The 12,548-nt window shown below is 44.2% G+C and overlaps 1 protein-coding gene across 2 annotated transcripts in view; it reads left to right on the top strand.

Annotated features, from left to right (window-relative positions):
- The window catches only part of TNPO1 (transportin 1), a 1,970,728-nt gene that overhangs the window by 1,051,368 nt on the left and 906,812 nt on the right, over positions 1-12,548 (top strand). For both annotated transcript variants that reach the window (XR_011280658.1, XM_069627508.1), the window contains exon 11: positions 2,190-2,342. Coding sequence is in view for 1 of the 2 variants with exons in the window: in XM_069627508.1 (XP_069483609.1) it covers positions 2,190-2,342 (153 nt within the window). In the remaining variant the exon portion in view is untranslated. The remainder of the gene's footprint in view (positions 1-2,189; positions 2,343-12,548) is intronic.

The following is a 12,548-nucleotide window of genomic DNA, read 5'->3' as shown; positions in this document are numbered from 1 at the left end:
TTACTCAGACGAAACATTGCCATACATCCTCCACCGCGCCACTGGAAGCTTCCAAGATGTGTCAATCAGGATTCCCTTGGCTGCAGTATCCTTAAATAGCGTCCTAACCAGGGTGTGCTGATTTGTCCGACTTAGCGGGGGCTTGCAAAGCAATACTTTCAATATGTCCTCTAGCACCCCAGTGTGGGAGATCAATATTGTACTAAACCAACTGATGTCTGCATCTTTTTGAACCAGTTAATTTCTTAGATCTAAAACCGATCTACAAAACAGTTTTTCTAGTGGCAATCACATCTAGGTGCATGGTTAGCAAAGTCTAGATTTTCTCAGCCAAGGAGTGTTAAAAAGGTCATTCTGCTAAGGTGATGTTCAGATCCCATCCTAGGTTTCCACCAAAGATTATCTTGAATACCCATCGCAACCAAAGTAGATGGTTTCCTGTTGGCTGAAGAATATGCCTATAGCGGCGAGAGCCCTGCATACCTTAATGGACCTCTGCTACTAAATTGAAACATTTCTGCCAAACTGTTGGAAGTATTATTCATTCATGCAATCTGATTGTGGGTTAGCTAGTTGACTATATTAAATTGTCACTGGAAGACCAACAGAAGATTACTTTGCCTTCTCGTGATATGAAAGACAAAAGCGAGTTTGACAGAAGCTGCATTCTTGGTGAATACCCCATTAGTTTTAGTGAAGAGGCAGCCTGGCCGTCCTTCTGCAGATACTCTCTGGATAATAATGCTAAAGCAGACGCTCCATAGATTAGGCGTTTCTGAAATAGATGCTGCCAAAACCACTATTTGAGGCTCACTATGCAATTCAAGCAAGCATTTAACTAAAAAAAAAAAAAAGAAAATGCCAATGCTGGAATAAATAGTTAACCGTAAATATAGTTCTCCAACATTGCAAGATTTTGTACATTCATATACCATCCGCCCATTCTACCTTTTAGTAGGAGTGTTATACCTTCTCAACGTCTGAGTGAGATTTGGGTTGAGATTGGAGTTACGTTAGCTAGTGATTTCATTGCAGGAAAAAAACTGTACAAAAATAGATGATATCGAATTTGGTTAATAAAGAGGGCAAAAAACTGCTAGAAGTACAAATGTCAAAATACAGGTAAGAATGTAAAATTACAGGTTTGAATTTTCTTTTTTTTCTTTAAATTCCAATCAGACGAGCATAAAATAGTCTAAAGGGGAGGAAAGAAAAAGATAGTTAAGAGATAGAATTTGGCACGGTGGGTCAGGGGTCCCCCCCACAAAGGGTATTTGTAAGGCAAATGAGGGAACAAAGTAAGATGTGTTCATGAAATATTAAAAACCACCAAAAACGGGAATCAAATTATTAAAAGGTCGACTTGATGGTAGTCTGACTATAGAAACGGGCTGCATTTAGATATTCGGCTCGATGGAAAGGGTACATCGATTATTTTTTTTTTTATATAAGTTCTTTAAGTTTTGTTACGTATGTATTTAGATGTTATCCCAGTGTTAAAATCACATATAAGCGGAATTACGTGGTCATCTTGGTTTGGCTAGATAGATCAATGAATTCATATGAAGTGTTTTTGACAGAGGATTCCCATAATGACTTTGTGGAATAGTCACATAAACATGTGACTTGTCAAGATACCAATTGAGAATACATACATTTACACATGAATAACTTGCATGTACTCACTGTAAAAAGTCCTCTTTTCTCCAGGAAACCCAGCATTCATCCTCCTAAAAGCTAGCTACTTCTCAACACCCTGGTTTAAGGATGGAAACAGACTAGCTTTTGAAGATGGGGAATTTAAAGAGCCAGTGCAGTCTTGGACTGCATGTGCTGCAGCATTTGCTTTACACATGTTTTGCTATACAAACTGCACCTGTCCCCACAAGGATTCACATCCCAGGTGTGGCTGAAAGAGGTGAATGTATTAGGAGTTCAAAGAATTATGGTGAGTAATGCGTACTACATTTGCAACGCAATGACTGCTTGGAATATGCATTTTATTACCATTTCACATCATGATTGTGGTGTTCAATGCACCAACACAACCCTTAGACCCACTTTCTTTTGTATATATTTGGTATAAACTAGATGAGTATCAGCAGACTTGTTGGGTAATGTTGCTTCATGTCTAGCAAAGTTTAGGATGTATGCTACTGCATGCAGTTTGACACGCTCATATTTTGCAGGGAAGTGTTCTGCTGCAGCACTGGATGTCCTCGCCAATGTGTTCCGAGATGAACTTTTGCCTCACATTTTACCCCTCTTGAAAGAACTGCTGTTTCATCCAGAATGGGTAGTTAAAGAATCTGGAATCTTGGTCCTTGGAGCAATTGCTGAAGGTAAGTTGGAACCTACCTTCAACAGACCCGTGCATCTTCCAGGCCCCATCCATTAATGTTTCTGTACATTTAAGCTGCAGTAAGGTTTAATTTATTCAAAGCTTTAATTTGCCATTGGGAAAATACCATTGAAGCATTAACGTTGTTGGAATCTTAAATGTCAGTATCTAGTACATTTGAGCATGTGCTAAAACCAGTTCATGGGCATCTGTTATCACCCAGTAGGTTGGCGCAATAGGCTAATACGTGGTGCCCTTCAAATCTTCCACCCGAGATGAAAAGTATAACCTTTTGTCCTTTATGTATGATCCTCTGTAGCACTTGAAGCTAAATAGCCATGGAGAAAAGCAATAATTAACAATTATGTTGCTTTGTTTTTATTGTACGCTGCACAAACATTCCACATTTCAATCTTTTCCCCACAATAATTTGTGGTTTTAAGTACTTGATTTTTACAATTTTACAACTGCAATCAAAATTAATACTAAACAGCAGCATTAAAAATAAAATAAGTGGTTGGTGCACAGCACCTCATAACATATTTCGCATTTGGACAAATTGATCTGGGAATTATTGTATCAAAATTTGTAGCAACCATATACAAAAAGATAATAGTTTACCAATTCTGGTCTGAGAAGAAGAAGCAATCAAGAAGCTGAATGAAGGGGAACAATGGAAAAATACAAAAATGTGCCATTCAAATCACTTGTAACCAACATGGAGCTTTGAACAAGAAATCGCACAGTACTGATATACTTGGAAAGTATGCCAACTTCCACTTCCCCATTTGTATGTGTCCTCAAATGCCTGTCATAAATCCATTGCTCCAGATAAGATTTTATGTTTGGAGTATTTTACAAATTTTTAATCTTTGAGAGCAAATGTGATTTTTGAGTAAACATTAGTTCACCTTCACAAGAGTAAAAACCTGTGGGGCATCCAGCTGATGTGTGCAAAAAATGTGACTGCATGGGGACATCATTATCATGTGGTACTTGTGACAGATGAGCAGATTTCTCTCGCAATTAACAGATAAAGCAGTGTGCAAAAGCACAAGCACCATCTCACAAATGGAACAGATAAGCACTAACACTTATCCCCTGCATGCAAAAAATAGGTACAACAGCAGCATAAGCTGCTTAATGCGGCTCTCATACAGAACAGGTCAGCTTGAGTTGGAGTTCAGGCTCACTTCACACAGAAGGCAAATTGGGACAACAGCAATGCAAACCTTCATCAGGTAGAACCACTGGTGGAGTTAATCCGTGCAAAGGGTAGAAGATACCCACACAGAACCGATGAGGAATGGGTCTCTGCATTATAAGCTCTCCTCACATAGAACAGGTGCAAATTATTTTTCAGGGGTGCACACTCCCTAATATAGAAAGGGCATTCCCTGGGCCATAGAGATAAAACTGCATGGATTGGATCTGTGCAAGCAACCCCATACTGAACAGGTAAATTAAGGGCCCCAAATGCAAGCTAGAATTTATATAAGGCGAACAGCATGGACCTCAGCAGTCCAAATTCCCATCACAAAGAGCTTGCCCAGCAGGGGTTAAGCGATCCAAGTTCCCCTCAGTAGAAAAGGAATAGCTTACTAGCAGTGGGAGCACCACCCACATAGAACAGGAACAGTTAATTGCCTCTGCAGTGTAACCTTCTCACAGATAGAACCAATATAGCATTGATAGCTACTAGTTCAAATAAGAAGGCTAACTCTGCTTCCAGAATCAGAAAATCTTCACATAGTAGGAGGTTAGTAAATCATAATTGGAAGGAATTCAGCCTTAGAGCAACAAATTATTTGTGTACGAATTCCCAGCCACTATTCAGCTGGCTCATGTCCTAAAGTGTTACAGAAGGTGATGTTAACATTACAGGAGGATTAGTCCCTCAATGTGACTTTCTTTTTTTCTATATATTTTTTAACTTTTAAGACGTGGGCAAACCTGGTCATACACAGTAAAGCAAACATGACTTGTATTCTGTGTTTGTGGTTTGATGCTAGAATTGTCTGGTGACTAAAGGCTGCATTTACTGGAACTAATTCTACTTAATGGCGTGCAAGTGCTGTGATACGATGGCGCATAGACTAAAATCTATAATCTCGTGGGCAAATGTTGGCCAGGCCGATTTACCCTTGGATCCTTCAGAGGTCACTAAGCTATCGGCTGAGGTAATAATAATCACACTGCTTAGAAGTTAAAGGAACCCTGCATAACATGTTACATAAAACAGTTAAATACCTATCTGGATTACCACAAAAGTGAGCTTCCATTTCATTACAAATGCAACCACTTCATTTTTGTTTTGTAACAGTACTTTGCTGACTGGAGAGTCAGGTTTTAAGTGTAGATTTGAAAGTCTTTGACCACTATTAATTGTTGTCATAACCACTCAGAATGGAGCAAGGACCTTGATGCTGCTGACCATTTATAGTAGAATTTACAACATTGATTGCATGTTAAGGTTTAATGGACGTTTAAAATGGAGATTGCATACTCATCCATGCCCCAAATAAGTTTCCCAGCTAAACAGAATGACTCCAGACTTAGTTGAAGAAAGCTGTGGCAACTGGATCCAGAGGCCCTAGACGAATTAGCACCAGCAAAACCCTTAAAAGCCACTGCATACAAAATGGCAGCAAGATGGTTCACAGAAGAACTGAGAACTCACAAAAACAAACTGGAAAAACTATGGAGAAACCATAGTTCCGGAACTCTAATAGTTAACACCTGTGCCCATATATAGTTCACGCTGCTTGGTGCGCAGTAGAAATATTTCAAAATCATTAAAACCAATCGGACTAAAACAAAAACCAACGACAATTTAGAATATACAAATCAGCTGTCCTTAAAGTAGAAAAGCGTACTACACCACAAGGATCCAATCGGCAACCAACCCACTAAAAACTATTCAAAATCAAGGATCTCAAAAACCAACATCCTGCAACAAACGTGTCATACCATCACAGGCCCTATATGACATCACTTATCTCTAAAAGAACGAAAATAGAAACAATTCAACAGACCACGACGTAACCCCCTGCAACAACAAAAACAAATTCAGAACCTCCCAAAACCAGCATTCCACCAACCACTGCAACACTCGGCTGATTCAGACCCATAGGTGAAGCAGCATTCAGCAAACTAATATGACACCAACCTTGCCAGATCCCCCAGTAAACCATGCCCTACAGACATCTTCATAGACATCCTTAACCACAAAACCCCAGCATCATACTTCTGGCTATTGATGAAGCTATCCCTAAGCACAGGAATAGTACCTGAAACTTTCAAATCGGCATACATCAAGCCCCCCCCCTGAAAAACTAAACAGGAAGTGTGGAAGATCTCATCAACTACAGATTTGTATCAAGTTTACCCTACCCAGCTAAACTACTGGAGACTGTAACGCTCACCTGGTTCCCCCGGAGGCGCTGGTCTTGATCTGGCGAGGATACTGTCTTCAGGGTTAGGCGCAGAGTTCGTTTTGCTCCCGGACTGGGCCCCCTTCCTACCGACAGTTTAAGCTGAAGAGTGAGATGTCTGCAAGGGTAAACCAAGGTATTAGTGTTTGGAAGGTTGGGAAAGTTCTTTGCCCCTCTCGCCCTTTCTTTCCCCGTGGAACTGGATTGTTATTGCGCTTACCTTATATAGGTAATTGCCGGGCTCTCCATCCTGCGTCTTGTGCAGGGGCGCTGGGTCCAGTTGCTTCACTGGATGCGAGCTCTGCCTCTTGATAGAGGATTTGCTGAGAGCGAAGACGCCGTTAATGCACGAGCGTGCCTTGTAAGTACTAAAGTTCCTTTTAGATTGTTCTCTTCTCTTTCAAAAGTCTTAAGTCTTTAAAGTCTATGTCTTTTCCCTTTTTAGATGCTGTGGCGATGAAGATTATCCTTCTAATGGCACGTAAGTAGAAAGACTATTCTAGCGCTGTAGAATGCACCGTAATGTCTCTTTTGTCTTTGCAGGTGCCGAGGAGCCACGCGAACAGATTGGAAGCAAACGTATCACAGGTGAGTAGTCTTGTAACTAAGCGTTACTAACCGAAGTATCTTGCCTTGCAGGTGCCGGAATGCAGCGCGAGCTGAGTTGGTATGGGCGTAACACAGATAAGCAGGCTCTGTAGTTAAATATTCCTGACCGATGTTCTTTCTCTTTGCAGATGTCGGATGCCGGAAGAGAAAGGCAGAAAAAGGCGCTTCGGATGCTGCCGCTGGATTAGGTAAGTAGATTCGCTGCCTTTGCTTTAGCCTAACCTGTGCCCTTGACTTGCAGGAGCTGCAGAAGACTGAAGAAGACTGAAGGTTGGATCCCAGCAGGTTATTTCGTATTCACAGGATCTGGAGCTGGAGGTTTCCTGGAGCTGACACGGTGAGCGTCCTGCTGCAGATGCAGAATAACGCGAAGCACGTGAAACCAATCGGGTGTGGTTTAAATAGCCTTCTGTAGTGCTTAGGCGTCTTCTTCCACGGCCCCACCCAGGTAAGAAAAGAGTTCCAGATTTCTAGAAGAGTTCCTGTGTTCTTCTTCCAGGGAGTGGCTCCTGCTCCACCCAGACAGAAAAGTAGTCCCAGGCAGAGAAGGATCAGGAGACCAGTTAGCTGGTAAGTAAGCAGCATGGTCTGCTACAGGTAGGTCCACCAAGCACTCTTACCTAATATGAGATATGAGCCCGGCGCTTCCAGTGCCGGGACCGGTCACCATCATGAGCCTGGCGCCACTGACGCCAGGACAAGGTCCAAAAGGTCCCAATCGGGACTGGCTGGTTCCTGGGATCAGAGTTATGGGCCTGCTTCCAAGGTCGTGGGGCAAGTCCTGACCCCTTGGAAGCAGGGATCATGACAGCACCCCCCGTCAAGGCCCCTCCCAAGGTTGACTTCTCCGGAGGTCTTGGTTTGTTAGGAAATGTCCGATGAAATTTCTTGATTAGTCGGGGTGCATGTACATGTTCTGCAGGTTCCCAAGATCTTTCTTGGGGGCCGTAGCCTTTCCAGTCAATCAGGTAGTGTAGTTTTGATTTGGAGATCTTGGAATCCAGGATATTTTTGATTTCAAACTCAAGTTCTCCGTCGACTAGGATAGGTTCAGGAGATTTAGTCAGTCGGGTTTCTGGTTGAACAGGTTTTAGTAGTGAAACATGGAAGACTGGGTGCATTTTCATGCGAGGGGGTAAATCCAACTTGACCGCTACTGGATTTATTATGGCAGTGACAGAGTAGGGTCCTAGGTATCTTGGGTTAAAGGTGCGTGGTCCCTTTAGGGGTAAATATTTGGTGGATAACCAGACTTGATCTCCTATTTGGTATTGAGGGGCTTCCTTTCGATGTCGATCTGCTCCTTTCTTGTATTGTTCCTTGGCCCTTTGAAGGTGGGTAGTAGCTTCCTTGAAGGCTTGGGTGATGGTTGAATGTAGGTGGTCAACTGCTGGTGTTCCAAGATCCTGAGGTGGATCCAGGTTAGAGGTTCGAGGATGATTACCATACAAAAGAAAAAACGGGGTCTTTCCGGTTCCAGAGTGGACTGAGTTATTATAAGCGTACTCGGCTATCCAAAGGATGTCCTTCCAAGTTCCTCCTGTCTGTTGCAGCATGCAGCGTAGGTACTGTTCCAAAGTCTGATTGGTCCTTTCGGTCTGACCATCGGTTTGTGGGTGGTGACTGGTGGAAAGCCTCACATCAATTTGAGCCAACCGACAGCAACTCCGCCAGAAGTGGGAGATGAATTGACTTCCTCTGTCTGAGATTAAAACTGAAGGAAAGCCATGCAACCGAACGATGTTTTCAAGAAATTCTCGAGCCAGGATTGCTGCTGACGGTAACCCCTTTAGTGGGATGAAATGTGCCATTTTTGAAAATAAGTCTACGATTACCAGGATTGTATTGTATCCGGAACAGGGAGGTAAGTCGGTGATAAAGTCCATGGAAAGGGTATGCCAGGGATGAGGTGGGATTTCAATTGGTTGTAAGAGGCCTGCTGGTTTTTCCTTAGGACTCTTGTTCTGGGCGCACACTCCACAGGACATGACAAAGTTTCTGATGTCTTTTCTCCAAGATGGCCACCAAAAGTGACGCTTGACCTTTTCCGAGGTCTTGGCCATACCGGGGTGTCCTTCCATTAAGGAGTCGTGATAACAAGAGATGACTTGATTTTGTAAGCTGGTACAGGGTAGATAAAGTCGTTCCTTGAAGTATAATAAGTCGTTCTTTACTGTGAAGTCTTCCCCCTGAAGCTGCCATTTTTGTATGTCTGTTGGAGTTACAAGTTGTTTCACCTGGGCTTCAATTTCTTCAATGGATTGCATGCCGATCAGACCCAGGATTCTTTGTTCAGGAATAATAGGTACGAGCTCAGGGTTAACCATGTGGTCATCTACTCCAATTCGAGAGAGGGCATCCGCTTTACCATTCTTATTGCCTGGTCGGTAGGTGATTATAAAATCAAATTCGGCAAAAAATAATGCCCAGCGAAGTTGTCTGGAGGATTGAGCTTTGGCTGATTTCAGATACTGTAGATTACGATGGTCAGTAATGACAGTGACTGTGTGTCGGGCTCCTAGGAGATAATGCCGCCAGGCCTTAAAGGCGGACTTAATAGCCAACAGTTCCTTATCGGTAATGGTGTAATTGATTTCTGGGGCTGATAATTTGCGAGACCAAAACGCCACGGGGTGCAACTGGTTGGTTTCTGGATCTCTTTGTGAAAGCACCGCTCCCATAGCAAGGCAGGAGGCATCGGTCTCGACGATATAAGGTAGTTCCGGGCGGGGATGTTTTAAAATCGGGGCGGAGGTAAATTTAGTCTTTAGCTCCTGAAAGGCTTGTTCTGCCTCGGTAGACCATTCAAAACGTTTGTTTTTTCTGAGGAGAGCTGTAATGGGTTGGACTACCCGAGAGAAGTCTGGAATAAACCTGCGATAGAAGTTGGCGAAGCCCAACATACTTTGAACCCCTTTTACAGATGTTGGTGAGGGCCACTTGATGATTGCGTCTACTTTCCTCGAGTCCATGTGAACTCCGTTAGGTGACCAAATAAATCCCAAAAATTCGACCTCAGTGACATGAAAGACGCATTTCTCTAATTTTGCAAAAAGTTTGTGTTTGCGGAGCCTCTCCAGTACTGCGGTGACGTGTTTTTGGTGTTCTGCCTCAGAGGACGAATAAACCAGAATGTTGTCAATATATACAACTACACACACATCAATGAGTTCACGGAGCACGTCATTCATAAAGAACTGGAATGCGGCCGGTGCGTTACACAACCCGAAAGGCATCACTTGATACTCGAACAGTCCATACTTGGTACGAAAGGCCGTCTTCCATTCATCGCCCTCCTTTATTCGCACCAAATGGTAGGCTCCTCTGAGGTCCAACTTAGTATATATGCAGCCGTTTTTGACTTGGTCAAGTAGTTCTGGGATCAATGGCAATGGATACCTGTTCTTAATTGTAATCTGGTTCAGGGCACGGTAGTCTATACACGTTCTTAAGTCTCCCTCCTTTTTTGGTACGAAGAACAGAGCTGAGGAGGCCGGATACTTCGAAGGACGGATGAATCCATTAGCCAGGTACTGGTCCAAATATTGCCTTAGGTGGCGATTTTCAGGTTCAGTAAGGGCATAAATCCAACTGCACGGAGGAGTGGATCCGGGGATCGGGTCTATCTGACAGTCGTATGATCTGTGGGGAGGCAAAGAATTAGCTTGGTCTTTCCGAAAGACATCTTGGAATTCCTGGTATTCAGGAGGCAGTTGTGGACTCTCAGAAACAGTTGCAGCTAGTTTGGTGGAGGGCTGAGGGTAGCAGGTAGAAGCGCATTCTGGAAACCGGATTGTCTTTGCTCGCCAATCAATTTGAGGATTGTGTTTCTCCAACCAAGGAACTCCCAAGATGACTTGAAACTGCGGGGCCTTGATCACATCAAACACGATCTTCTCTTGATGCCCATCTTGGCTTACTAACGTTACTTCCATGGTGGTGTGAGTTACGGGTCCGGAAGCTATTTCCGTCCCATCCACGGTGGTAATGACGTCTTTCACCGTCTTTGAACAAAGAGATAGATTCATCCTGGCGGCCAGTTCACAGTCCAAGTAATTCCCGATTGCGCCACTATCAATGTATGCTTTAATGGCATGCATACGATTAGGTTGTTCAGGACTCACGAGGACCATGGGCATGATGAAATGCGAGGTCAAAGAACTGGTTTTAACGCTCGGCAAGCGGACCTCTACACTTGCCGGGCGAGGTCGTTTCCCGACTCAGAATTCTCGGTACCTTTATCAGACGCCCCTACTATCTTCTTCTTGGGCTTCACTGGACAATCTCGAAGAAAGTGCCCTGAGTTTCCGCAATAGAGGCATAATTGCAGTTGTCTCCTCCTTTCTCTCTCCTTTTGGGTTAAAGGTCCTTTTACACCCCCTATTTGCATGGGTTCCACAGAATCAGTTCCTTTCGTAGAACCTTGTGGCCTTGAAAAAGGTCGGGTTTCAAATCTGGATCGATCGGCTTTCCGATTCTGTAGACGATGATCCAATTGCACTACCAGATCGATATATTCGGAACAGTCTTGTGGAGGATTTACCACTTGAGCCAGAACGTCTTTTAATTCCCCACGCAGACCTCTGTAAAACAGTGTGATCCTCTTATCCTCCGGCCATCCGGTTTCCACCACTAGTCTGTTAAATGATGCAATATAAGTCAGAAGATCTTGATTGCCCTGTCGTAGTGAAAGAAGTTCATTGTCCAAGGCCTGTCCCTGATAGTGCCTTGCGAACAGTTTCTCCATACTGGCTTGGAAGTCCTGGAAGTTATGGAGAATGGGGTCATCTTGAGACCCTAAAGGAACAGACCAATCTGCGGCACTGCCACTGAGATAAGAGAGTACGAAGGCCACTTTAGCCTGGTCCGTTGGAAAAGCGGCGGGTCTGCATAAAAAGTGCAAGCGACATTGATTGAAGAACACAGCAAACCTTTTCGGATCACCTGAAAAGCGTTCGGGCGGAGCCAAAGGTAGATTGATTTGCACCGGATTCGAGGAAGCTGGAGGAGCGTGGCCCCCACTTGGGGTTGGTAGAGGAGTTTGTCCAGCTTGGGCTTGCAGCAATTGTCTAGCCAAATCGTCTGTTCGCTCTTTGGAGACCACTAACTCCCTCCTTAGGGCATTTGTTTCCTGACGTGCAGCGTGTACTTCCGCCCTCAACTCCCCGAGTAATTGGGCCAACTGGTCTGTGTCTGAGGTTTCCATTGCGCCTGGGCGGGAATTATGTGGTAAGGCTTCGCGTTCTGTAACGCTCACCTGGTTCCCCTGGAGGCGCTGGTCTTGATCTGGCGAGGATACTGTCTTCAGGGTTAGGCGCAGAGTTCGTTTTGCTCCCGGACTGGGCCCCCTTCCTACCGACAGTTTAAGCTGAAGAGTGAGATGTCTGCAAGGGTAAACCAAGGTATTAGTGTTTGGAAGGTTGGGAAAGTTCCTTGCCCCTCTCGCCCTTTCTTTCCCCGTGGAACTGGATTGTTATTGCGCTTACCTTATATAGGTAATTGCCGGGCTCTCCATCCTGCGTCTTGTGCAGGGGCGCTGGGTCCAGTTGCTTCACTGGATGCGAGCTCTGCCTCTTGATAGCAGAGGATTTGCTGAGAGCGAAGACGCCGTTAATGCACGAGCGTGCCTTGTAAGTACTAAAGTTCCTTTTAGATTGTTCTCTTCTCTTTCAAAAGTCTTAAGTCTTTAAAGTCTATGTCTTTTCCCTTTTTAGATGCTGTGGCGATGAAGATTATCCTTCTAATGGCACGTAAGTAGAAAGACTATTCTAGCGCTGTAGAATGCACCGTAATGTCTCTTTTGTCTTTGCAGGTGCCGAGGAGCCACGCAAACAGATTGGAAGCAAACGTATCACAGGTGAGTAGTCTTGTAACTAAGCGTTACTAACCGAAGTATCTTGCCTTGCAGGTGCCGGAATGCAGCGCGAGCTGAGTTGGTATGGGCGTAACACAGGTAAGCAGGCTCTGTAGTTAAATATTCCTGACCGATGTTCTTTCTCTTTGCAGATGTCGGATGCCGGAAGAGAAAGGCAGAAAAAGGCGCTTCGGATGCTGCCGCTGGATTAGGTAAGTAGATTCGCTGCCTTTGCTTTAGCCTAACCTGTGCCCTTGACTTGCAGGAGCTGCAGAAGACTGAAGAAGACTGAAGGTTGGATCCCAGCAGG

This window comes from Ambystoma mexicanum, chromosome 6p, assembly GCF_040938575.1.
Source record: "Ambystoma mexicanum isolate Mex_15411 chromosome 6p, UKY_AmexF1_1, whole genome shotgun sequence".
Classification (NCBI taxonomy): domain Eukaryota; kingdom Metazoa; phylum Chordata; class Amphibia; order Caudata; family Ambystomatidae; genus Ambystoma; species Ambystoma mexicanum.
This window is presented reverse-complemented; position numbering and strand designations above follow the sequence as displayed.